The sequence below is a fragment of the Podarcis filfolensis genome (assembly GCF_964270895.1).
Source record: "Podarcis filfolensis genome assembly, chromosome: 4".
Lineage (NCBI taxonomy): Eukaryota > Metazoa > Chordata > Lepidosauria > Squamata > Lacertidae > Podarcis > Podarcis filfolensis.
In genome coordinates, this window is record NC_139607.1 from 39,799,150 (window position 1) to 39,826,448 (window position 27,299).

The 27,299-nt window shown below is 39.6% G+C and overlaps 2 protein-coding genes and 1 long non-coding RNA gene across 12 annotated transcripts in view; 2 read left to right on the forward strand and 1 right to left on the reverse strand.

Annotated features, from left to right (window-relative positions):
- Nucleotides 1-27,299, reverse strand: part of CTPS2 (CTP synthase 2) — a 66,214-nt gene that overhangs the window by 9,818 nt on the left and 29,097 nt on the right. For all 10 annotated transcript variants that reach the window (XR_014547767.1, XR_014547768.1, XM_083612340.1 and 7 more), the window contains 4 exons: nucleotides 24,898-24,960; nucleotides 24,478-24,521; nucleotides 4,581-4,677; nucleotides 1,276-1,331 (listed from right to left, as the gene is read on the reverse strand). Coding sequence is in view for 8 of the 10 variants with exons in the window: in XM_083612340.1 (XP_083468466.1) it covers nucleotides 1,276-1,331; nucleotides 4,581-4,677; nucleotides 24,478-24,521; nucleotides 24,898-24,960 (260 nt within the window). In the remaining 2 variants the exon portion in view is untranslated. The remainder of the gene's footprint in view (nucleotides 1-1,275; nucleotides 1,332-4,580; nucleotides 4,678-24,477; nucleotides 24,522-24,897; nucleotides 24,961-27,299) is intronic.
- S100G (S100 calcium binding protein G) lies at nucleotides 5,567-10,758 on the forward strand. Its single transcript, XM_083612464.1, has 3 exons — nucleotides 5,567-7,049; nucleotides 8,839-8,982; nucleotides 9,914-10,758. Exons 2-3 carry the CDS (start codon nucleotides 8,851-8,853, stop codon nucleotides 10,013-10,015), a joined length of 234 nt encoding a protein of 77 aa, XP_083468590.1. The 5' UTR covers nucleotides 5,567-7,049; nucleotides 8,839-8,850; the 3' UTR covers nucleotides 10,016-10,758.
- On the forward strand, nucleotides 18,548-23,219 carry LOC310762010. The gene is made up of 3 exons (XR_014547774.1): nucleotides 18,548-18,690; nucleotides 19,080-19,227; nucleotides 22,902-23,219. It is a non-coding gene; the product is annotated as an uncharacterized lncRNA (long non-coding RNA).

Genomic DNA, 27,299 nt, shown 5'->3' on the forward strand with positions numbered 1-27,299 from the left:
GAAAGAAAGAAAGCTGTCTTTGCCTGTATACTATTGTGTAGCCTAGTAACAAAACAAACAGAATCAGAAAAAACTGTATTTAAGTCCTTTGTTGCCAGAGAGCAGTATTCTGCTATTGTTCTATGCGTCCTCTCAGAAGGAGCTTGCCTCAAAGGCTTACTTTTGTCTGCAAACGTTAGCTAGTCTGGAAAATATCTAGCAAGCTGAGTCAAAGTACACTTGAAAATGTCCCACCTAACCCTATTAAAAGAGACAAGGCAGTGTCCACCCCCTCTGCCATCCTTCTCCAAACTGGTGCCCTCCAGTTCTTTTGGACTACAACTTCCATCAGATTCAGACAGCATGGCTAACAGTCTGGCATGATGGTGGTTACAGTTCAATACCTCTGGTGGGCACCAGATCAGTGGCAGCTACTCTCCGTATAATAGCATGGGACCTCCTGAAACCGTGTTGCTTAATCTTCCTCAGTTCCTCATCTTTTCGAAGCAATGCTGTTGATTGGTTATGGAGAGTCCTGAGTTTTCATGTGTCCTTTTGAAGAGGCACTTTATAAAATGTATCTCTGAACTGAGTGTCCGGAATCTCCTGATTCCCACCTGAGTCTCCCCTCCGTCCTCCATGATTCCCTTTCTCCGAGTTTCCTTTGTGCATTTTCATTAGTTTTGCTGGTAGATATTCTGCTTAAGTTTTTAGAGTGCCTATCTGGGTGCCTCTTCTCAAACCTTCAAACCCCTAATTTCAGGTGGCTCTGAGTATCAATACTGATGTGATAAACTCAGGGCCTGAATGACCCTGGACTCTTTTCTGTTTCCAGTGGACTCTGCTTCATAAAGCCTCACTGTGGCTGACAAGTGTTTCTTTAGCTTCTTTTGGGATTGTACCCCTATGTGAAGGATTTTATCCATTCCTCCATATTTAAGGAACAGCACATAGAAGGAAACACCACCTTGCACTGAGTTTATTTGCAGTAAGGTTTGGGACTTTCCTGGTTGAATGGGTATGTGGTGCCACACCTCAAGCAGTAGTCCATAAGACTTTATTTAGACTTATTATGCAGATTCTATGAAGTCTTTCTATTCCAGAGAAGGGAAATGCTGATATAATACACTTCCACCACACCCCTTTAAAGCCTACATTTGTCTGTATTACATAGGCTTAGGTAATAGTTCTCATGGCCTTACTGTGAAAACCTGATGGAAAGGACAGGTGGCGTTGCCTTGACTCCAAATTGAGCATGGCTGATAGACAGCAAAAATTATGTTAGCAGTTACTTGCCTCATAGCGATGCCTGTGCCGTTCTTCCACAAAAACTTCGTCACCATAAAGTTTCCCTACAAATACATTTAAAGGGTTACTTCTGCTTTACTGTTACAAGTAAAAATAACATTTTTGTGTATAATCTAATATTTTTCCAATCAATTACGTATAAAAGAACACAGATATTCAAATAGATGCAGTCTAGCCATGTAATGTGGCAGGACAATGTTGAACATATCTAAAAGATAAGCAAGGAAGATCATTAGAATTTTAAAACAAACTTTAGGGCTCCCTATCTCCCCGGACTACATGCGGACCTTGCCAGAGGCAACTAGACACTTCCTGCATCTTAAAACATACACAACAAACAAGGACAAAAAGATTGGGGTTATATGTAGAGTTTAAGAAATTGGGGAAGGAGGACTGGAATAAAAGAGAAATACTTCAAAAATACATCTTTTTGAAGATGGTGAAGCATGTATCTAAAAGACATGTCAGACGGGGATTAGAAGTGCAGCTTCAAGAGACCTCATGTCAAATTCTATGTCATGTCCCTTGTTCTGCAGCTCATATTATTTTCTGTACTTCCCATTTTGTGGCAAAGCCTAAACTGGAATATAGTTTCTTTACAGCTATCTTGGATGCTTGTGAAATTCTGCAGAAAGAATGGCCAGGAACATAGGAAGCTGCCTTATACAGAGTCAGACCATTGGCCCACCGAGCTCAGTGCCATCAACAGTGACTAGCTGTGGCTCCCCAGAACCTGGGACCTTCAGCGAATAAGGCAGATGTTCTGACACTAAGCTTGCCCATCCATCTTAAAGTATTACACACTACAACTATTACTATTTAAAAAAGTGAAATGGCATAAGAGTTCAGGGGTCAACCTCACTTTCCAGAAGTTCACAGATCCAGGGTCCCTGGGACAGAGGGAGATAGGATGACATGAGGGGCCACGAGAAAGGAAAGTCATAAGGAAGTCACAAACCCTCCCATGGAGATGGCCAGCCAGTCTCGGAGAAGGTGAATGAGGCACTCTTACTGCACTGATCCAAAACTATTCCTTTGCCTTGAAGCAAAGCTCCCTTACAATACAGTGGTACCTCAGGTTACATACGCTTCAGGTTACAGACTCCACTAACCCAGAAATAATACCTCGGGTTAAGAACTTTGCTTCAGGATGAGAACAGAAATCGTGCTCCGGTGGCGCGGCAGCAGCGGGAGGCCCCATTAGCTAAAGTGGTCTTCAGGTTAAGAACAGTTTCAGGTTAAGTACGGACCTCCAGAATGAATTAAGTACTTAACCAGAATGAATTAAGTACAGAGGTACCACTGTAATAAGATCATGAATAAAGGAGCTAGAAAACTGATATATCTAAAACAAGCATATGCACCAGGTCAACAAAAGCACTGACACCACAACCACCAATCTGATTGACATCACAACCACCAATCTGTTACTAAACAAATGAGCACACAGTCATGCAATTTCTGACTCTTTTTCCAAGTTAGTTTTCCCTCCAATCCAGTTATTTACAAACAGGAAAGGAATCTGGAGCTTCCATCTCTCACAGCAACTATAAGTGCCTCTTCCGGGAGGGCTGAGGGATTACACTCCTCGCGTTATCAGTTAAATGGCTCCTTAACAATGTCTTCCTAATTAATACGTGTTTTAATTATAAATCCAAAGTATTATGATTACGCTTATTGCACTACTTGTCAAAAACAATACTGCCTAAAGGCGAAATGATACAGCTTAAATGAAAATGAATAGCTTAATAGGTTTGTTATTTGACAAGTTCTTATCTTCAGTGGCATGTGTGTTACAGTGTGTTATTTTAGCAGGTGAAACTTAATTTTTGCTAATTTCTTCAATGAGGGGTCCTAAAATATGTTTTTGGGTATGAGAAATTCAAATCTGCTATTAATTTTGTGATTGGATAACATTTAGCTTGGTAAATCTATGCTTGATGAAGGAGCACGTGAACTGCTTCCATAAAAGCAAAGAATTTTAATTTTACCACCTGAAAGTGTCAGGTAATGCATCATCATCATCATCATCATCATCATATAACTTCAAGTGCTTGGCAATCATTTTAAATGATTTGTATGCAATTTTACACACATTAAATTTACCTAAATATATAAATGTAACCAAAATACACTCTGAATGCCTAAGTCATGTTACAACTTTTTAGCACCCCTCATTTTCTGGAATTTGAATGTTGAAGAATGCAACACAGCCCGCATTTGATATTTATTGAACCACAATTCTGATGGAATTTTTTAAAATCCAGTTTTCATGTGAATGTACTCTTTTCCAATCTGGGGTGGAAAAGTTAGAACAAAAATGCAACAATAATAAAGGATAGATTGCAGGCAGGCTGTGCTTGGCTAGTGCACAACTTAGAATGTGAAGTACAGGTTTCCAGCCATGCCCACAATTCAATGGCAGTTGTTCTCCGTAGCCCTTCCTGCGGCTTCAAAGAAGTTCAGGCAGTGGAAAGGGAGGCCATGAGGCATAAATCCTCCTGGTGCTTTCTACTGGGGTCTAGGAAGTCCACTGCATCCCACAGTGTTGTGCAACCCTGTGTCTGCCAACTTGGAAGGCAGAACGGAAGCGATCTGGGAGTGTGCCCCCATCGTGGACTAGCCTCTATTACTTTGCGGAAGGTTCCTCCTTAATCTGGATAATTAGCGTTAATCAAGAGGCACTCCCGAAGCTTCATATGCAAATGGGCTGCAATCAATCAACTACCGAAAGAACCGGGACTGGTTTTCTGAAGGTATTTGAATTGTTTTCTGAAATTTGAGGATCCCTACTACAGCCGGGAAAGGAAAGGGGGAAGACGAGGTGCTTTGTGCTTTCTTATGGTTTTCTAATGGTCTTTTTTCGCCTGTCCTCCTCTACATAAGGAAGAGACATGTGTAGCTGCTACTCAGCTTGATACTTCGAAAAAGAAGGGGGCTTTTGATTTATGCTTTACAAGGGAAGCACACTTTTCATAAATCCGAACAGGTCAACAAATTTTAGTTGGTCTTATTAAACCATAAAGACTGTGCCGTATATTAAAAAGCAGGACTTCTGAAGAAAAGGGAATATGACTACTTATTACTTTTTTGGATGATACACATTAGGCCCCTTATTTTTCCATGATCATAACTAAATATTAAGAAAAGGTACTGAATCAAACCATTATTACACTTAAGGCCCGCAAACATTATATCAATATGTATTATTTTCACATACAGATATGGGTTTTTAATATATATATATATATATCACAGAAGCAAATACATTTGCCAAAGATCTTAAGACTTACTTAAGATAGAGTCCTTTGTATTAAAGATAGTTTTCCTTTCCCCTAGTCTCATTGTTCCTCCCATGTCTCCAGGATTGTGTTCAGGCATGTCAATGACCTTAACGAAGAAAAATATTTACTTTGGTTTACATTATTTCTATGCTATACAAAGCACTCGGGTCACCACCTTGCATGCCCATAAATCTTCCCATGTTTCTAGTACAGCAACATTGTATACAATAAAAATAGGTTCAACCCACAGATGATACTACTACTGAAACTGAGATGTTGAGGGTCAGGGAAGAGTTTCAACATTAGCTCTGTTCTTTATATTAAGCTACTGAAAGTATACTGGGTGTGCTTTGCTCTAATGAAGGTGTAGCGCCCAGTGTATTTACTATGCGGATCTTCTGCGTTTTAGAAATCCTTTCCCAGAAAAAAATGGGCCTGACCCAGTTAAACTTAAGCAGAAAAGGGAGAATCAAACTTACAAAAAGAAAAACAAAGGCCTCAACACTGTGTTAGGTGAGTTGACCAAGTGATTTCAAATAATATTTACATTGATTTAACTTTAAATTAACATTTAAGCATTTTGCTAAGACTGAAGCTTAGAATGCAAGAGGCTAAAAGATTTTTGCTCAATTGAGATTTTAGTTTATCATCATATGGCAATTTTACTCTTCCACTTCCCATGTACACACAAAGGGTATATATGAACTAATGAAATTTCTGTCAAATATGGTTGAGGATCAATGCTACACAAAGAACGCACCATTCACTCTTATGAAAATAATATTAGATGTTTCATAACAGCAAGCAGCTGATACAACACTGAAGACATACAGGTGAAACTCAAAAAATTATAATATCGTGGAAAAGTTCATTTATTTCAGTAATTCAACTTAAAAGGTGAAACTAATATATGAGATAGACTCATGACATGCAAAGCGAGATATGTCAAGCCTTTATTGGTTATAATTGTGATGATCATGGCGTACAGCTGATGAAAATCCTAAATTAACAAGCTCAGAAAATGAGAATATTGTGAAAAGGGGCAGTAGCTATTCAATCCATAACACATGCAATGGGTTCCTGAGCCTTTAAATGGTCTCTCAGTCTGGTTCAGTAGGAAGCACAATCATGGGGAAGACTGCTGACCTGACAGTTGTGCAGAAAGCCATCATTGAGACCCTCCATAAGGAGGAAAAGCCTCAAAAGGTAATTGCAGAAGAAGCTGGATGTTCTCAAAGTGCTATATCGAAGCACATTAATGGAAAGTTATACAGAAGGGGAAAGTGTGGAAGAAAAAGGTGCACAAGCAGCAGGGATGGCCGCAGCCTGGAGAGGATTGTCAGGAAAAGACCATTCAAATGTGTTGGGGACTTTCACAAGGAGTGGACTGAGGCTGGAGTTAGTGCATCAAGAGCCACTACACATCTCATATATTAGTTTCACCTTTTAAGTTGAATTACTGAACTAAATGAACTTTTCCACGATATTCTAATTTTTCAAGTTTCACCTGTAATCTGATGATAAGAAGAAAAATCTACTTTTTTTTCTTCGCTTGGAAGCTCAAAGCATCTGTAGCAAATATCCTCCCCCCACCAAATGTATTCCTGTCCTTCAGTGGCCCATCAGCATTACAAGGATAGCTTAAAAGCTTTAAAAATATAGACAACTCTAAAACAACGCTAGAAGAAGATAAAACTCACATGAATAAAAACTCACAACAGCTTAAAAGAGTGAAAAGTTAGCCTAGTGGAAAAAACCCACTTAGCACCAAAATGGTAACAAACCCTTCACTAATGCTAACCTATACAGAAATGATTGGACCACAATATTCTACATGGGGCTGCCCTGGAAGACGACCCAGAAACTTCAATTTGCCAGATTACTTGAGATTCCATTTAGAACTCCTATCACTATTTTTAAAAGAATTGCACTGGATCCCAGTTTATTTCCAGGCCCAATTCACTGTGCTCACACTAAAGCCTTAAACAACTCTGGTCACAAATATCTGAAATATCTACAGGTGTACAAAGGGACTCTCTTGCTAGATCCACTGTCCTCAGAGGTTTGGGAGGTGGACGTGTGGGAAAGGGCATTTTCTGTGTCAAATTCCAGCGCCATCCTGTTAGGCTGCAGTAGATTGCAATGGATTGCTCTGAAGCATGATGGGGGGGGGGGGAATCAGCCCCAACCGCCCCGCCCCTCCCGGTCCTGTATTTTGCCAGAACAAAGGTGGCAACCCTAGTCAAAGGGAGTTCTTTCTTGCAGAAATATAATTAGGAATTTTGAAACAAAGACATGGGAAAGAAGTACAAACAAACTTAAACTATTAATTATTATTGTTAATAGCAACAAACAACACAAACATTTCACAATCAGGTTGACACTCCTGCCTCAGATGACTATAAGAATGCCAGTCTCAAGCTGCGTCTTTTAAAGCTGCCTTGACAATTTCAGGGGGTTTTAGGTTTGCAGAGCAAGGTAAGTAAGATCTGAATTTCATGTGATAATCTATGCTTGTTTTAAATAATTGCCCTGGAAGCTGTAGTTTACTCAGTCTTGGGCTACTGCCCTGCATGACACCGAGTTGTAACTTCTTCTCCATTTTAAAACTCATCTGGTCAGTCTGAAAAACAAGCCCCATTTTCAGCCTGCAGCACAAATTAATTTAGAACTGGCACTTGCAACTAGTTCTGAAATCATTTGATATCCATATTTAAATTGCTTTACTATTGGCAGTATGGTATAACTTATTATTTAGAGATGCCATTGCTAACAAAACAGCAAGTATTGTCATGCAATTCTACTATATAGTATTGCATTGTGGGAATGCCATATGAAAAGCTGTGTAATTTTTTTCAACCTGTAGCAACCCCCCTATAAAGGGGGGGGGGGTGCGTGCGCAATATTCACCCCCCCCAAAGGCCCCTTCTGAGGGGCATGAATTGAAAAACCACGAAGTATGCCCAGCACTAATCCTCCACAGAGTTCAGTTGCTTAAATGCAATGGCTCAAATCCTATTATAATCATGCTACAAGAATGTTATTGTTAGAATTAACAATGTGAGACAGTAGCTATGGAAGTGCCTTTCTTAAACTGTTCAATAGAATTAGGATTGCACATCCCCACCAACAATGAATAGCCCATCTGTAGCTGATCCTTACAATTCCCTTGCTGGATCAGGGAACTGAACTTTGCAAAAGATGAAGTTCCAAGTTAGTATTCCTAAAACACACTTAATTGGAAGTAATTTGAAATTGTAGAGTGAGTGGGTATCACCAGGTGGGTTTTTTTTGCCTCCACAAAGTGGCAGGCAGAAAGCCGGGATATCAGGAAATTCAGTTTTTCTAACTTTTATTTCTTTATGCCATATATCATGCCATATTTTATCTGCTGCTCGCCTGTTTTCTGTGTTGATCACCTGCTTCCCAATCTTTCTAATACTGTTCTAGATAAAAACTATGTTCAAAATGTTGCTTCTCCTTGCATTCATCCTGAGTATGTAACATGTAAATTCAAATACATTACTCTATTGCTTTTGCTTCATACTGGTGCAGCTGTAGGTAGTCTTCATCATAAAACACTGAAGAATTGGGTATTTTAATGCCAACAGCATTGCAGACGTGTCTGTGGACAGGATATATTGATTGAAAATGTCTAGTAAACCAGATTGGTAGTTGGGTTCCTACTGAGGGTATTTAGTGAGCCAACATGACAGAGATGTGGGATTGAAGAATGAAGTGATCATTCTGTGATATTATGACAGTGGACAAAGCTGTATTGTAACTTTTGAATAAATGTGGGGGGGAAACCCATATATTTTCTGCTGCAATAAATCTGTTCAGGCAGTCAGTAGGCTGCATACAAATTGCAAACAGAAATGTGTGGGGCCATCAATGGACATGCAATTTGATCAGGATAAGGTTTAAATATATGAATTTGCCCTGTAGCTGCAATTGTGGAAGACTGAAAAACAGAAGCTGCAACATGTACAGAAAACTGTTGCAGATAACAGTTTTAAACAAAGTTATTTGCACTGTTTTTTAAATAATCCTGATTGACTGTTATGACTGCTTTTGTTATCTTTTGATTTTGTTTTTATTTGTAAGTCGCTTTGTTTAGTTTTTCATAGAAGAGTGAAATATAAATAATAATCAAGTGATTTGAATATTTCTATCCTCTTTTGTGGTGATTTTTTGTTAGCTTATTCTACTTGTGTGTTCTTTTCTTTATTTCTAATTTGAGCACATTGGAACATTACCTTTTCAGGAGTTCTATAAAATGGCCAAGACATCTGCTGAAGAACTGAGAAAGGTTTTTGCCAAGTATGCTTCAAAAGGGGGAGATCCTAATCAACTATCCCAATGTGAACTGAAAGAATTAATTGAGAAGGAATTTCCAAATGTACCAAAGGCAAGTCCATAATTGTTTCATTGAGGCAGCATATGAAAGTGTGTGGAAATGTCCAAAAGCAATTACAGAAGCAATATTTGCCAAATATTTAACTGGGGGTGAAGAGAGCAAGACTGCAGAAGCGCAGAATTTAAAAGAATGAAGCCCTTTTTCCTAATGAGGCATGCGCTCATAGTCCCATAATGTACTGTACATTGTTTTATTTAATGTATATATATTTACTCCACAATGCATGAGATAGCTTGCTGGAGGTTCATTGGCACATAAATTATACTCAGACTAGACCCACTGAAATTAATGACATTAGGCATGCTCATTGCTATCAATGGGTCTACTCTGAGCAGGACTAACACTGTAAGCAACCCATCACAGAAACAGAGACACAATAAATGCTGGGATGAAGTTTAGATGAGCAGCATGTCAGTAGGTGTCCTCCACGGCAGGAGGAAAACTGACCATTATGTTTAAGAAATTTGCTTGTAATTGTAGCACCAGTGCTTTAATTTTCAGTTTTAGTATCTTATTTATAGTAAAATATTTAACGACTGGCATTCCAGTCCTTAAAGCACTTAGTTCTTACACTGGAAATTATGGGCTGTATCTTAAAAGTTATATTCAGAATAGAGCCACTAGGTTGCTAACTTACGTCCATCGATTTTAGCAGCTCTACTCTGAGTATGACTTAGTCTAAGTGAGTGTGTGTAGGATTACAATCTATATAGAGCCTCATTGTTAAACAACTGGGAAAGCCAAATGTCAAATGGTAAGCTAAGAAACTTTAAAAATGAACCACGCAGTGACTTGAGTAAGTATAAGTCAGGGACTGCTTCACAGAGACAGCAAATCTCAAAGTAGAGAGAAAATAGCAAAATTATTGTCACTAAGGTGACATCCATTGATTTGACCTTCTTGTTTTGTATTAAAATCACAGGCTTCTACTATTGATGCCGTATTCAAAGAGATGGACAAAAATAATGATGGAGAAGTCAGTTTTGAAGAATTTGAGGCTGTGATGGCCAAACTAATGGGGTGAACCCAATAGTACGCCCTACAAGAATATGAAAGAGCACTGCAATTTCTAGAAAGAAAGCAAAACAAAATCATAAAGGACGAAACCCTAAAGTAACAGACTGGTTTCTTTCTCAGGCATGAGAACAAAATTATGACAATAAAAACATGTCAATAAATGTGAACTGCTTTATTCTCTAAGCTATCATTACATTATGGGTACAGTCGTCACAGGATATTTCTTTCAGTAAGGCTGTTAAACTGAATAGTAGCTGTGCATGGGGCAGAACAACTTGAGCTAAAAAGAACAATTTGCTGCACAGGGTGTGGTTGGGGTGATGACAGGAGGAGAAGTGATACAAAAGCCGACACCTCACACATCTCACTTGGGTTGATTACAATCACTTCCACTACTGTAGTATAGTGTAATGTGAGAGTAAGCAATACATAAAGTTGAGTTAAAAAGACGTATTGTGAAAAGTGGATTCCATTATCAAAGGAAAAGGAAAAGAATTGAAAGATGAGCTTTTGAAGTTTCTGAAACCTGACACATTCCATCCATATTTAATACATGCCCATTCATTTATTGGAATCAATGAAATATTTGGTTCATTGGATAAGAACGACATTGGTTCACTTGAATTCTATCTCATGCTGCTTTATAACATGCCACTTATATCTACAGTGGTACCTCGGGTTACATACTCTTCAGGTTACATACTCTTCAGGTTACAGACTCCGTTTACCCAGAAATAGTACCTCGGGTTAAGAACTTTGCTTCAGGATGAGAACAGAAATTGTGCTCCGGTGGCGCGGCGGCAGCAGGAGGCCCCATTAGCTAAAGTGGTGCTTCAGCTTAAGAACAGTTTCAGGTTAAGAACGGACCTCCAGAACGAATTAAGTACGTAACCAGAGGTACCACTGTATTTCTCCTGGCGAATGAAAAATTCCCTATCAATATATTCTCCAGCAAATTTAACTCATATCCGTTTTCCCCAATAATTTCCCAGTTAACCATCTGTATACCAATCTAGAAACCTTACTAGGTGCACCCATTGCCTACTCTCATATTCCTGCTCACTTCCTACAATCCTCTTGTGCAACACCAGCCCCTCCAACGTGCCACTTCTTCCTTTGTGTTCCTGTGCTCATCTTCTTTCTGTACGAATATATCTCCAGCCAGAGGTAACTGGGCCTGGAGCAACTCCAACCCACTTTTCTGTTTCAACAATCCCAATTAGGATGTGAGCCGTACTTTGTGATACCCTAAATCTTGGCTCTTTCCAGGCTTACTACGAACAATGAACACACACACACATAATCTGATGTTTTCCACTTCAACACACTCTGATGACCTACATTTGCTGTTTATGAAACACTAGTTACACATAACAACTAGTTAATTAATCGAAAGATGCAGCCAGCCACTTCAACAGGACATGGATAAGCATCCTTATGCACTTCCTCACCAGCAGTATTTTTAATCTGCTCTTTAGCCAAAAAGACTACAATAAACACAGGTACTCTCTTCCCCTAATCTTATATTCTAAAAGGCACAACTCAAAAGGAAAAAGGCATGAAGAGGAAGCAAATTTCTGATATCTCCCTCTGCTGGAGCCTGACAGAAAATTTGCTTTTACAAATGGATCCGAATTAAAGTGACTGCCATTATTGTTATATACTATCACAAGGTTATCTTCAGGGGAGATAACTTTCTACAAGCATTATATTCAAAACTGTTTATACATTTTCCTATTATTTCTGATGTGTTTATGTGTTTATGCATCATTACCCCAGGGTTTATATAATACACTTTACCTCAGAGCAATATCTATAGGATCTCACATTACGCTTTAGATACGATCAACTGGGTATTTGCATATCTGTAACTGAATTATTTTAATGATTGTGTAGATGTAGCAGCAAAACCTCTTAGCAAAGCAAAATGATAAAACGTCGTGCATGTGCCAGCCCAAAGATTCATACTAAACTCAAAACGATATACACTATTTTAATTATATATCTTCTTAGAGTTATCTGCAGCACACACCCTTTATGCCCCTAAGGGTTATTTGGACCTTTTCCATTCTTGGCAGTTAAAGGATGGCAACTTTATCCATCCTTATCAGACTTCAGAGAGCAAGGTTTTGGAAACCACACCCTAAGATGTATTTAATTTTAGGGTGTATTCAACTGACTTCTTTCTTGCCACAAAAAACATTTTTTAAACTTTCCTTCCAGTTGCATGTGGATAAGACACACGAACGGTGTTAAGAAATCCCCCTTTTTCTAGCCCATTTGAAAGTGGCTTTTATTCTGACTTTACTGGAGACAGTTTTCAGTGAGGAAAAAATTCAATTAAACAGTGCTTCATGCCGTCTGTGAGCGTCTGACACAAGATGGTGTGAATGTCACCGTGACTGTGGAGAAATCAGCTGAGCGGCTGTGTGACGAACAAGCACGTGCAACTTCTTGTACTGGAAATTTGCCTCAAGGCCCGATCGGCCAAGTAAAATCTACCCTTCTGTATCTAGGTATTTTAGTATAAAAATGGTCTCTGACTTTGGTCTGATGGCCCCCAAGTAGATGAGGATTGTTGATACAGCACCTATGTGTGTATGGATGCAGCTTGCTGGTTCAGTGGCAGTGACTCTAATGACTGGCATTAAGGTGAGGCAAGTTATTCTGTACAGTGGTACCTCGGGTTACATACGCTTCAGGTTACATACACTTCAGGTCACCGACTCCACTAACCCAGAAATAGTACCTCGGGTTAAGAACTTTGCTTCAGGATGAGAACAGAAATCGTGCTCCGGCGGCGCGGCAGCAGCAGGAGGCCCCATTAGCTAAAGTGGTGCTTCAGGTTAAGAACAGTTTCAGGTTAAGAACAGACCTCCGGAACGAATTAAGTACTTAACCCGAGGTACCATTGTACTTGTTAATGTTAATTACCAATTTTCTTTTCTTTAACCTTTTCTTTAATTGTCTTTTTACTGATAATTATGTGTTATTATGCTTAAGTTTATAACCTCCTTAACAAAACAATGAGATCATTTTATAGTGAATATGCTATTTTAAGTGCTTGGGCCCCAAGCCATTTAGGGTTTTGTATGCTAGTACTAACAGCTTGTCTCAGGTCCAGTAGCTCATTGGCAGCCAAAGCAGCACTTTTAGGATTGGTGACACACATTCACATCGTGTTGTCCAACTTAAGAACATAGTAGCCTCATTCTGCACAAGCTGCAGTATCTGGACCATGTTTAAGAGTAGCCCCACATATAGCACATTATAGTATTTCAGGGAGAAGATCACCTGAGTATGGACAACAGAGACCAGCCTATACTCAGTGTTCAAAACTCCCATTGTTCTAGGTGCATTTTGCAACAGGGAACTTCATTAGCGTCAACAGTTTCTGAGCTCTGAGGCGCAGTACTGTGCCTAAGATTTCAGATTAAAACTTCAGAGTGGAAGGAAAGGAGGGCCTTTTTCTGCCGCCCCACTTCCAGCTACTCTCTGAAGACTGGAGATGAGACCCTCTTAAGAATATTAGGGGGGTGGGCAGGGAGATGACTGGACCATGTGAAAAATGAACATAATATCTTAGCTGCTGTTCATTCACTTTCAGCTTTGTATTCTTGTTATAAAAAAGCACACCTAGACATTCTGCTGTTGCGCCCATAACCTAAGATTAAGGTTCCACTTAGCTCCTAGCTTTCATATCTCAGTTTCTAACACTGGCTATCCCAGTCCACAAATTACAAGCCAGCCTAAGATGGACATAAGCACTTAAAGTCACAGAAGCCTCTTAGGACTCCAGTGACAAGATGGAATACAGGAGTACTCCCAAACTATGCCCTGGCACGGTATCGTCATCATATCAAGATTCAGCTTCAACTGATTATCCCTCTTCCAGCCCATCATGGTTTCCAGATGCTGGTCCAACACCTTCACGGCTTCTCCTAATTCAGATGGAATGAAGAGATAAGAGCTGTGCACTGTGCTCCAAATTCTCAGATGGTAACTCACAGTGATTTTCTATAGATGTTGAGCAGCATAGAAGACAGAATGGAACCTAATACCCTTACAGCTCAAAAGCCACAAAGCTGAGCAACAGTCTCTTAGTACAAATAGCACTGCAGGTAGGAGCAGAACCGCCACAGTACAGTGCCTCCAAGTACCATCTTCCAGAGTAATTCCAGAAGGACCTCGTGGTCAACCGTGTCAAAAACCACTGAGAGGTCAAGGAAAAGCTACAGGGAACCAACTCCCACTCCATCTGTCTTCCAATAAAGGCCATCAACCAGGGGGACCAAGGCTGCTTCAGTGCTAAATCTGGACCTGAAACCATATTGAGCCAGGTCTAGATAAACTGCTTCCTCAAGGCATACCTGTATCTCTAGAGCATCTTGCCCAAGAAGAAAATATCAGGGACTAGGTGGTAGTTTTTTTAGACCTCTGGATCCTGGGAGGACTTTTTCAAGCAGGGCTGCACCACTGCCTCTTTCAATGACTCCCTTTCACAATGAGACATTGACCATTCCCTGCACCCATCGAGTCAGTCACTTACTTCTAGACTTTATCAGCCATGATGAGCAGGGATTGAGGGGGCATGTAGCTCCTCTCACTGCTACAAGTCTCCTGTCCACATCTTCCGTCTGCAACAACTGATGTTGAAACCACAAGCTGCAACTTAACAATTTTATCTTCAAAGCACTTGGTAAATCTCTTGCAGCAGGCTATTGAGTGGTCTTTTATTAGTGATACAGCACTGGTCTGGACCAGCCAGTTAACCACTCACTCTGGAAGGCATAGAGCACACACTGGTTCTGGCAGCGACTGCTCCATCACGCAACAATGAAGAAAATAAAAAAGAAAGCAGACCTTTAAAAAAAAAGCCTGTCATACACATATCCTTTTTAGAAGCTGAAGAGAACAGGATGGGGCAGACTTTCCAAAAAGTTCCCACCCCATAAGCTAGCATCACCAGTAATGATTTGGGGGAAATGGCCTTGTGGGCCAAACTGGACCTTCTTGTGGGCCCAGATTAGGACCTTCTTGTGAGCCCACAGGCCGGAAGTTTCCCATCCCATGTTGTATAAAGAATGGATGTGGAACCCCCTACCCCGGATTTCCCTCACTGGGATATTCGTTTAAAGATTCCCTCACTCCCAGCAAGGGGTCCCACAACCCACTAGAGCCCTCCTTATGGTCCTTGTCACCCTGACTTGGCCAGCCCATTACATTCTTGTCCTTTGACCTGCTAGAAGTTTATACAATTACATATTCCAAAGGATATATGAATTACCCTATGATGTTTAAAATAAATTGCTACAGACCACAAATTAAGTGTGGACATTCCAGCCAACAGATAATTAGTTGATTAACCACAAACAATTAAGGAAGGGATAGGTGGTTTCATTCTAAGATCCAAGCATCTGCTGACTCACAGGACACATGTGACAATTACAACACAATCCCAAGTATGTCTAGTCAAAAGCACACCCCAGTAAGTTCCCTGGGGCTTACTCTAGTTTAGGACTGCCGCCACAGATTAATTGTTCCAGGCTTAAAAGAGCACCAATAGAAGCTGCAATATGATGTTAGTCACTGGTGTCTGGAGCCTTTGTTGAATGCAAGGATGCTGTGCACCTCAAAATTTGAACTTTGCTGATTCTTTCCTAATAGGCCATCTGAATCTAGAGATGCAGGCACACCTTCATTGTACATCATGACACATGCATGGAATGGAAAGAGTTGGGAGTGGTGCTTAAGAACAGAAACACATGGGCAGGACATGGAGTTATGTTCTACTATATCTGCCAGCGCTCTGGATATCTAAACCAGGTATCTCCTATCATGAGTACAAATCTGATTATCTTAGACTGTTTACTATGGGTGATATCCAATATGAGTTATATTCAGAATAAATGACTGAAATCAATAACCTAAGTACAGATTTCCAGGGGTCTACTCTTAGTGAGACTTAGTATTATACATCTAATATTACTGTGTGCCATATTTAATCTTAAATATTATGTTCATTCCAGAAACCATGGTGTCGTGGTAACCAACTACAGAACTGCAATCATTACAAGATATGATGCCAATCGCATCCACCATTTTCATGCTCATTTATAGAATTCCTATAAGAAATGTTCACTGAAGGCACAGAACTGGAGGGCTCTAAGTTTAGATATTTCATGAAAAGTAGGTGAAATTACATTTTGTAGTGAAACAGTATGAATGTTGGACCCGTCTGAGTTTGGCAGAGCAGGATGGAACTTAGGAACTAGCTTTTATATAGTGATTGCTTCTCTTGGCATGCCTTCATCCAAACATGCAATACTTCTGCCCCACTTCCTGAGTCTCCTGCAGCTGTTGCCTTTCCTTTAACCCTGTCAAACAACATCATGTCTCTCAGCATCATACTACCTTAGGAGCAGGCTTTGAGAATAACCAAATAAATTCGTTAGCAAAGATTTGTTCTGTTGCAAATACATTTATCAATACAACAGATGGGGGTACAGAAATGCACAAGATGAATAACAGTTTATAACTGAAGATTAATAAGTTTTCTTAGATCTTATTATCAGGAGATATCAGAAATGGAATGATGGAAAGGACCATATTCCTTCTAGGCCAGCAATAACTTCAGAATGAAATATCCTAGTGCCCTAGGCCAATCATTAAGCTGCCTAGATTCAATGTACACACCCAGTTTATATAGCATACGCCCTATGAGAAATGTGGGGGTGTTTAGATGTAGAGGAGATAAACAGGGAGTAAATGGCAGCAGGCATCATCATGGTAACAAATCAGTGCTATGCAGCCAACAATACAACAGTAGCAGTGTTCTTCATTGTCACAACAAACAGTTGTGTCGTTCTGAAGATTTAAAACATCATCACTAATAAGGTGCAGTTAATGCAGTAACCTGAAGCAGACCAGCAGTGGCACCCACCCCACTCCCTCACAAATACTTACTTGACTCTCTTAACAGATCTCTGTGACCGTTCCTTCCCTCATCCCCATGCCTGATCTTCCTTTTCAGACATCATGATATATCAGAATGTTGTGATGTTTAGCTGCTGATATATCACAATGTTGAAAACCAGGTATCGCTCAGCCCTAGTCTGTTTTTTAATATACCTAAAATCCTTTGCTTATTAGGGGCTACCCCATGTTTTGTTCAAAAAATTGCTCTGCAGAGGTAACTACCATGCAGCTATAAAAATTTTTAAAAGTAGGGGGTCTGTGGCTTGGCCTTTGAAATATAGGGGGTCCTCAGTAAATAGCTAATTGGGAACCAGTGATATAGAGAATTCATTAAAAGTATCAGCTTAGTTTGTCCTGAATTCAGATTTGAAATTTGATATACTACTACCGGCCAATGAAGTCAGTATACTTTGCTTAAAATATTATTTTACAAACTACAGGTAGCTGCCACCTACCTGTATTACCTACTTCTTCTGAAAACCATTTGTCTAAGTATCTTATTAGTTTCTAACATCCTGCTAAAATGCCAAAACTACATGGAATTGTTTATAACTCTTTCTTTCTTTCTTTCTTTCTTTCTTTCTTTCTTTCTTTCTCTCTGCTTGAAACTCTTGTTCCCTCAGTAAATCTGTTTGAAAACTAAATATAGGCAGAGCAGCGGAAGAAAAAAACCCTTCTTCTAGGTTACTTAATTCCTTTGAAAGGATAGATGTTTTCAAGGGCTACAGGTGTGCTATCTAGTATGAAGCTATGCTAAGTGCATTGCTATGTCAGGGACTGGCAGGGCTCTGAAGCGTGTGTGGCGGAGGCAGGGGACCGAGGGAGTGACCCCGGAGAGGGGACCAGTGACATGGGGGTTGATGCCACCCGCAAGTAGGAGCCAGGGGAGGAGGGAGAGTCGGAGGTGAAGGTGTGCAGGATGTGGCAGAAGAAGAGGCTGTTCAAGCGACAGATGGGTCGGGAGACTCCCCACCTTCCCCCAACCCACTGTCTCTGAGAACCAGGAGGTGCTTGAAGCAAGAAGAGAGGCAATGAGTTCCATGCAGAAGACGTCTCAGGTTGTCGGTGTACAACCCACCAGGTGAGGGAATATAAGTCAGCAGAGGGGCAGGGTCTCACTGTTGCTGCAACTGCACTGCAAGGAGCATATCTGTGGGGGGACAGTTGCTTGGTGGCTGGAGGCATGTTTGTGCATATGCGCTGCGGGAGTTGCTGTAAGTGCTTCTTTTATCGATATAGACTTAACTAGCAGACATGGGCCTTCCAGTGCTGGCATGGGCCAGGGCATGCTGTGGCATTTCCTACTTACACCACAGATGTATTACAAGTATGAATGAGGGGAATCAGGAAAAACTTGTAATACTGCAATGTGCCTGGTTACAAAGATCCTATATAGACCTGACAAAAGCGTGGGCTGCTGTTAAAAATATAACAAAGTTCTAGCAATATCCAGCTATTTCCTTATCCCAAAAGCTTCTAAGATACACCGGCAGGGTGCATCCAATTACCATATTTTGTTCTTTAAAAAAATAAACTTGAATGTTAAAAGTATGTAACACATCCAACATCTGTCAGCAAAGACAAATTTCATAATCAGGGCGGAGTGAGAGGCGTAACAGGGTGGAGCGGGAGAGACATAAAAGGATGCCTCAGCCCTGAGCTTCTCACATTGCATTTGCAGAGCCTCTGCTTTTGGAGTATTAGGTAAATATGATTTATTTATTCTATGTCTTTTTGGATGTCTTCTATGAATGTCCTCAATTCTACTACTTTCAGAATGCATTGCACCACAGTGTATAAAGAAAAATGTGCTTTTATCTTTCCAGGAAAAATATATTTCAGGAAAACATGATAAAGTTTTTCCACAGGAGAAAATAGCGCAGCTTCTTACATGTCAGAAGTTTCACATATGATGTCAGTTAGCTTGCAATTAATGTTGTATGAGCAGAATTAGCAACTTAAGAGAAAATGGCTTCATTGTAATTGCTATATAAAACTACATTTTCCACATACCTATGTAGCTGTCGTATTAAATCAATGTATTTCCCCTCTACAAACTTCAAAATATGTTAACTTTGTTTGCTCTTTTACAGCTTTCGAATATACAAAAATATGGCAGAATTTAATAGCGACCAACTCTTAAGTCTCTTCACTCAGTATGCTATGAAAGAAGGTAGCAAGCATCTGCTTTCCATGGACGGACTTAAAAGTTTGATTCAGAGCCACTTCTCGAATGTTTTGGTAAGTCTTTCCAAATTGCACTGCCAATTACACTAGATAACATTAATATTTACTGAAGCCTGCATCTAATTTGTGGTATTATCCAAACAAATCCAATTCACTAAAGGACAAACTGGGGACATAGTCCAACGAAGCTCTGAAGAGTTTAAAACATGACTGGACAGCAAGGGAGGGGTGGGGAGGGACAGCAATGTGGGAATAATTCAGTAAGATAGACAACAGCTTCCATTCATTGTAATAATTTATGTAGCTTCATATCCAAGTCTGAATGAAATTAATACAGGCTTTACTTTGGTGAACTGCTTCTATAATGATTATTTGTAGCTGTTAGGCAACCTGAGAAAAGTAGGATAATCTGATCCTAAGAAAAGCATGTTTTACAAAAGGTAACAAGGCAGAAAGAAATCTAGTACACTGATGCTTGAATGTTTGTCTTTACTTTACATGCTGAAAATATTGTTCAGAAAAACATTTGCAATATTTAGATTGTTTTTGTTGATCGCACTTGAAAAGTTTTAATTTAGATGAAATCATGTTTTCAAACATTGAAATCTCTCCATCAAAATGTTTTTCAAACATTTTAATTAACATTTTAAGGGTTTCTTCAGAGAAATATATGGGTTTGATTATACAAAACACTGGGCAATCTATGAACGTGTTATGGTGAAATTTTAGTTACTGCTAGAATCTTAAGTAGCTAGAAACAAGGAAGTTGATTATAATATCAAATTTTGAAAACAAAATTATTATTTTAGCTAAAGTTAGTTGTTGGTTTTTAAAGCAAGAGTCCTCTCTAAGTTACTTAAATAAAGAGTGTCACTGGATTACAGTTTGGGGAGGGGGGGGGGAATTATAAATTGAGAACCGAAAACCACAATGGAAAGATGTCAAAGTCAGAAGGACTTAGAACAACAGAAGGGTGCTCTAAGAATTACCTAGTGAACTTGCTGAATATGCCAACAATATAAAGACCTCAAAATTTTATTTCTCTTTTAATATGGTAGCATCCAGTTTTTAATATGGTAGCCTCCAGCAGGAATAATTTGTTTTAAAAAAACCAGACCCCCAAAGTGTTCAATGGATATAAACAAGACTATGTCAGAACAGGCCCAAACAAGAATGGGTTAATACGTGTGTGTAGAGTAAATGTTAGCAAATTTGCTTAGGTTCTGTTTAAGATCATAATAAGCATTCCATTGCCTTCTGAAACAAAGAGTCTAGTCCAGGCTTCCTCAAGCTCGGCCCTCCAGATATTTTTGGCCTACAGGTCCCATGATCCCTTGCTAGCAGGACCAGTGGTCAGGGATGATGGGAATTGTAGTCTCAAAACATCTGGAGGGCCGAGGTTGAGGAAGCCTGGTCTAGTCTAGCCATTTCTGTGCAAAATGAAATCTAGAGAAAACTATGCACAATTAATAGGTACTTTAAAAAATATATGCTCCTTGCTAAAATGTAAGTGTTTCATTTAGATATTTAGTGAAAGCTAATATCTGGAATAAATTTAACATAAAAGTAATTTTTATAATAGTTTTGGAACAAAAGATGAGTTCAGCAAGGACAGTGGGAATATACATTAAGGGAAAATCGCAGCTGAAAAATGTAACTCACCAGAGCTGTTAGGATCAGTACAATCTAGTGGCTAGAATGCTTGTTTTGAACAATGAAGAAATACATGCTCAGATACCCACTTAGGTGGGCAATCACAGTCTTTCAGCTTAATGTGAGTCATAGAAATATTAAAAGAAATAATAATACCCAGTAGATGAGAATGCCACAAACAGAATGTGCACCACAGGTCACATTCACGAACAGCATTTGCTAGCACAAAAGCTAAAATACTAAGAGATAAATGCGCTCTCTCAAACAACCACATAGCGTGCTAATAAAACAAAGTATGAGAAAAAGGGTGCAGCTGCACTTTTTAAAAAGCAGTGCGAAAGTAAATGCTTAAAATGCTAATATGCTCTGCAAAAGTAGACTGAGCTATCTGCAAATGTATCTTATTTTTGTTAGCGTGCCTGGTACAGCTACTGAGAGTAGTGCAATCTTTGTGCCCCATGTAGAGTGGTGATCAGAAGTCCCAACCCTCTCTCACAAGGCGCACAGCAGCATGGTCATGCCATTCACTTGAATGCAAAGTTCCTTCACACCTCCCAGTAACAGCCAAGAGACTGTTCTTCGTCCACAGATCTACTCTTGCTTTTCCCACAAGCAGCCTATGTGGCAGGAGCCTGGGAATAAAAATAGTTGACGAATGTTCTTGGGAAGCACTTGTTCAGTGAATGGCAGTGCTGTGATCCTGGTTGTGGCCTGGAACAAAAGCGGCTGGGCACAGAGACGCCATGTCTGGTTTCTTTAACAATAACAAAATCCCAGCCACAGGCTAATGGAGGCCTACTAATATGGGTCTCATGTCAATCTTATGTCATCAGATTTTAACATTTGCCTTGCCGTTTCCCTAAATTAAAGGCAGGTTTGGGCAGGACCAAAGCATACTTTGGCTGTGATGTTAAAGGCACAGCGAGTTAGGTTTGCCTTCCTGACCTATTATACCTTTCTGTAGACTGTCTGTTCAGTACAAGAGGACTGCTAGAGGGAGAGTATGCAATGGCCACGGAGGCTGAGCCACTAAGTGTCGAGAGCAGAGCAGATTTTGCACCGTAACAAAAGCTCAGTGGTTTAGCTTTCTAGCTTAACTGCTCGAAGTACAGTGCTTGTCTTTTTTCCACAGATGTGAATGGTACTCATTTAATTCACTTAGAGCCTTTGTGAACTAAGCCAGATCCTATCTGCCTCACTTCTTAAAGTCCCTTTACTCAAGCTACATATCTTGGTGTGATGCTAGAGTCAATTATTATCGTTTTCGTTGGTATTTTAAGTTGTTACCCACCATTCAACGCTAAGGTCACGGGGCGAGTTACAACTATTTGAAAAACAACTTTGAAAACAGTTAAATATAATTAATGGCTTTGGCATATATTGGTTAGCAAAGTATTTCAATGTTTGTTTTATAAACGTCTCCTTCTGTTTCAGTATTTAAGTTATGATTTAGGTATCTGTTTTGATATATTTTCATTTTATATTTCTATTATGCTTTGGGAAAATATTTATAGATATAAATATAAATAAATATAAAAAAATGTATTTATATATTTTTATTTTGAAAGGCAGTGTTTGAAACCAATAAAAGCCTGTTACGTTGGATGTGAAGGGCAGTTACAGTTATTTTCTAACCCCACTCTCCCAGTTCTCCATCACCCATCAATGAGGCCATTCACTCAGGGCAAGTAAGGGACAGGACTGGTCTGCTTTTTTACACCTGGTCCCACATCCTGTTTTCCCAAACCAAATGTAGCCTCTAACTCCTGAGAGAAAGGCAATGAATACTATCTCCTTTTCTAACTTGGAAGAGGAACACAGAATAGGGCTGATGGGGGAAAAAAGTGTTCCACAATTGTTCATATGTGTACCCAACATATACCCTGATAAAATTGTACACCGCCTATAAGGAAATGAAAAGGCTTGCTCAAAATTATTGTATATAGATAACCATGTTTCAAGGGAAAAAATTAGCTTAAATATGTTCTGTAACTCACTATTCTGAAAGTTATCATATATAAAACTATTTTGCTTTGTTTTTCACTCCCCTACCACCACCCAAATAAAACTTACAGGGTTCAATGTCTCTCAACGATATATCCAAATACGCGGACTTGGATAAAGATGGAAAAATCAACTTTAATGACTTCAAGGCACTGATGAGCAAGTTAGGCAGTTTGGCAGGATTGTCTAATTTGGCTGGAATAACCGGTTTGCTCTCCTAAGGCATCCAATGAAGAGACGACAGACAGAAAGTACTTCCAAGATCCCCAAACCAACCTATTATGGACATTTACAATTATATTTGTACAAAGAATCTCTCTAAAACTGAATCTAATCATTGTGGAACGATGGATGTCATTGAATAAAAATCTACTTTATTTACTTTCAAACCATGCATGTATGATGACTGGTAAAACCATGCACCATCTTGACCAGTAGATTTAAAGGGTTTACACAAAGCATATGCAACTGGATGGAGTCTATGGTTAATACTTCTTTTTACATATATCTAGTCCCATTCCTAAAAACTTTGCCCTTTTCACTGCTGCATTACACGGAGTTGACATTCTATATGAGCTTTCTCTGCTATGGCTCTAAGGAGCACTGCCCCAACAGCTCAGCCTGCCCTCAGCCACCCATCTGTCATTTTGCTTACAACCAGTCTAGGACTGGGTGTGTCGGTCGCTGGTTCTGGCTCCAACAGCTGTTGGTCCCTCTGCCTTCCATCCTATGGAATGCACCAATGGGCACCAACCACCACCAAATAATCCTAATCTTACTAGCCGGCTGTTTACAACTCTCCACTGTAAAATTCTCTGTTATTCATAACTTCTGGTTCTTGTTTTTTAGCTGGCTTTTGAACCCTAAAAATAGGAGTACATCTCCTAATGCAAAGGCTTTTTAGAGTCTGGGAGCTTGGCAAAAGCTATCTAAAAAGTCCAACCAGAGACATATTCTTTAATATGGGCTCTATTATCCTATACAGAACACTAGTCAGCTCTTGATCAATGCATGATAATGGTTAGGGTGTTTTTGACATTAAAGTAATTCCGTAATTATTCTGACCACGTGCAACTGCTAAAATTAGTACTGTTATTACTTCTTCATTTACTAATCCTCAAGATAATGATCTTTTTAAACAGATTTATCCAAAACCAATCAGCAAGTTGCAAATGATTCACTTATTTGCTCTATGACCTCTGTTATGAAACCTCTTTACAGTTTGATCAATTGCAATGGTGATATCCCATTAAATTTGTCTAATGGAAAGTCTCATTAACTGAGACCAGAGATCATCAGGGCAAAGTGCCAAAAATGTTTTCTCTGTTGGAGCTGAGCACCAGAACATACAAAATGGTATATTAACAAATGTGCACTTATTTCTTTGGATATGAAGAAGATATGGGGAACATGTGTTCCTCTGAACTACAACTTCCAAAATCCCTCAACATTTGGGCAGGTTGGTGCTGGTTGGAAGAGATGGAAGTCTAGTAATATTTAGCAATATTTAGAGCGCCACAGATTTCCCACCCCCTGCTATAGAGGAACAAACTCTCAGCCTCTCTTAATGCCACTATGACTGACACAATTGTTAAGTAGCCAGCACAAAAGATCTATCAAAACCATAAGGGGGAATTCAATACTTACAACAGGATTCTTTGTGTTTGGGTTAAATTCTGTAGAATTTGCATCTGCAGAAAAAGAGCAACTACATTTAAAAATGTTAAAGATGGTTAAACGAAATATAGCACCTTTGTCATTTTGAAGGAGAGGTTTTTGGCACACATATCAGCAAAACGTTTGGGGGGATCATATGAATTTTAATATCCACAGAGAGACATATGTTCAAAATTACAGGACTTCACTTGTCCCTGTTTCAAGAAATAAAGATAAGCTAAAGGCCAATATAAAGAGTACATCCACAGCAGAAGAATGAAAATGAGGGTCAGGAAATGACAATTCTTTGTCCACCTGTCAAATTGGCATGGCAGGGAGATCTAGCCCATTGGCTAGCAAATGTCACCCATCCCTGCTTTAAATGAACAATTTTCATAGAAGGTAACACACCTTGCCAGTTTAGACAGTTTCGTGCAAACTCCACTACTGCCAGCTGCATCCCCAAGCAAACCCCTAGAAGAAACAGGAAAAAAGAATGAATGAGCACAAAAACTCAAACTTTTTATATTCTAGGCCATGACCCAGTTCATATTTATTGGCTTTTGAGAACTCAATTATGGGAAAGTGGGATTTAATATAAAAATGAAATCAAATGTGTTTGCCAAAAGATTTTTCCATTAACTGCTGCAACACATCACTTCTCACTAACCACTATTTAAATTCAGAGTAGTTTGGGGTGGAGGGAACAATTCTTCCTGGCAATGCCAGAACCCTGTAAGTTTGATTTTCTAGTACAGCCTTGGCAGGTCACCCTCAACTTGCCAGCACAAAACAGTCACAGGATTTGCAAAAGATTAATCAATGAAAACCTTACTGGAAGTTCCTGCTATAGGTAAGTACCTATATGTTCATTAGTGGTGCAAAAACTGCCTCAAGCTACAACCCCAGACTTTGACATAAGAGTCCGTTTTTCTCTCCTATCTCTCGGACCATATTCTCATTTTCCCTTCGGCTCCTGCTTGATCCAGAACCATCAACATCCTATACCTCTTTCCCCTTCTCCCTACTTCTACCCCTATTAAGTATTATGCTGTGCCAGTGTGGTGTAGTGGTTAACAGAGGTAGACTCGTAATCTGGTGAACCGGGTTCGCGTCTCCGCTTCTCCACATGCAGCTGCTGGGTGATCTTGAGCCAGTCACACTTCTCTGAAGTCTCTTAGTCTCACTCACCTCACAGAGTGTTTGTTGTGGGGGAGGAAGGGAAAGGAGAATGTTAGCCGCTTTGAGACTCCTGAAGGGGAGTGAAAGACGGGATATCAAATCCAAACTCCTCCTCCTCCTCCACTCTTCATTCTTCTCTTCCCTCGCTTCCTCACATATTATGATAATGCTCTCTTCCTTTCCCTCATATGCCCCATTTGCTTCTAACACTTCACCCATTATTCTGTCTCCTTTCATGTACAAACCAGATGTGATGTTAATAATGTGATTGGCCATTGCATGCTTGCTTTTTCTTAGCTAAATGGCAGCTATGGGGCATGCAGATTGGAACCATGGCCTGGAGGAAGGGACTGTTAAGCCTTTGTACCCCTCTCCCTTCCCATAGTCCCAATCTGGATCCCCTCACTTCACAACTGCTATTTAGGAAAAAAAAAGGGCGGGAAACATGCACAGGCCAAACACTGATGTTCCATACATTTCCTCCCTCTATTTACTTGGCCTGCTGACATCCTAAATTCCTTTCTCTCATTTCCCCTATACCAGGCTTCCTCAACCTTGGCCCTCCAGATGTTTTTGGCCTACAACTCCCATGATCCCTAGCTAGCAGGACCAGTGGTCAGGGAAGATGGGAATTGTAGTCTCAAAACATCTGGAGGGCAGAGGTTGAGGAAGCCTGCCCTATACCTTGCTGATTATTTGTCTCTATTCGCTGCCTAGAGCTCAGATTCAGGAATATTAAAATCCAGGGTCCATATCTGACCAACTACTATGGATATTCAGAAAATGCAACTTCCACATGAGCAGTTTCTACAATATATGTATTTGTACATCATTTAAATCAAACCTTAATAGAAACTCTCAGGTACTGATTCCATAGAAATTCTTACATGTTATAAAACAGCAACAAATTGTTTCCAAACACAATCCAAACCAATTTCTTTCCCACTCACTCAACATTGTAGCAACATATTATAATAAAAACAAACCTCAGTTTCAAATGTATGTATGCAATACTTCAAATCCAGTATGCAAAACTAATGATGTATTTTTTTCACAAGAGACCAATTAAATTTTTATATTCCTGAAATGTTTAGCCCAATTTACAGACTTCCTAAACTGTGTGAGCATCTTTTTCAGGCACTAATGACCACAGTGGACATTTTTGCCCTTATAAAAATTCAGAATTATCTTTGCAACTATTGGGCTAAGCATTTGATTTGGATTTAATTTGAAAGATTAGGTTTTTCACTGTTTAATACAATCCCAACAGGATTCATTATGCCTGCTAGATCAAAACTGACCAGTCCTAATTTACTCCTGCTAAAGCGATTTAAATGGGACCAAACTTATAACTGTATACTCCAATGAAATGGATATATGGACCTATCTAAGAACTAGAAAGCTTTTTTAGTTTCTCTTTTTTTGCTTTTTTTCCAGCAAAGTTTAGTTTTACTTTAAACAATGAGGGCAAAATCAGAACAGACAATAGGTCATACACAATCACATAGCCTCAATGTTATAAAAAGTTGTATGTTATAAAAAGTTGAATAAATGAATAAATGTTATAAAAAGTTGAATAAATGAAACCATGACAGACTTGGATTGGGGCCATGAAAATAGAAAGGGAAATT

Excerpts from the sequence above, each read along its gene's own strand:
- S100G (XM_083612464.1), top strand. The coding sequence starts at position 8,851 with ATGGCCAAGACATCTGCTGAAGAACTGAGAAAGGTTTTTGCCAAGTAT. Across the intron at positions 8,983-9,913 it reads AATTTCCAAATGTACCAAAG|GCTTCTACTATTGATGCCGT; the intron begins GCAAGTCCATAA and ends TTAAAATCACAG.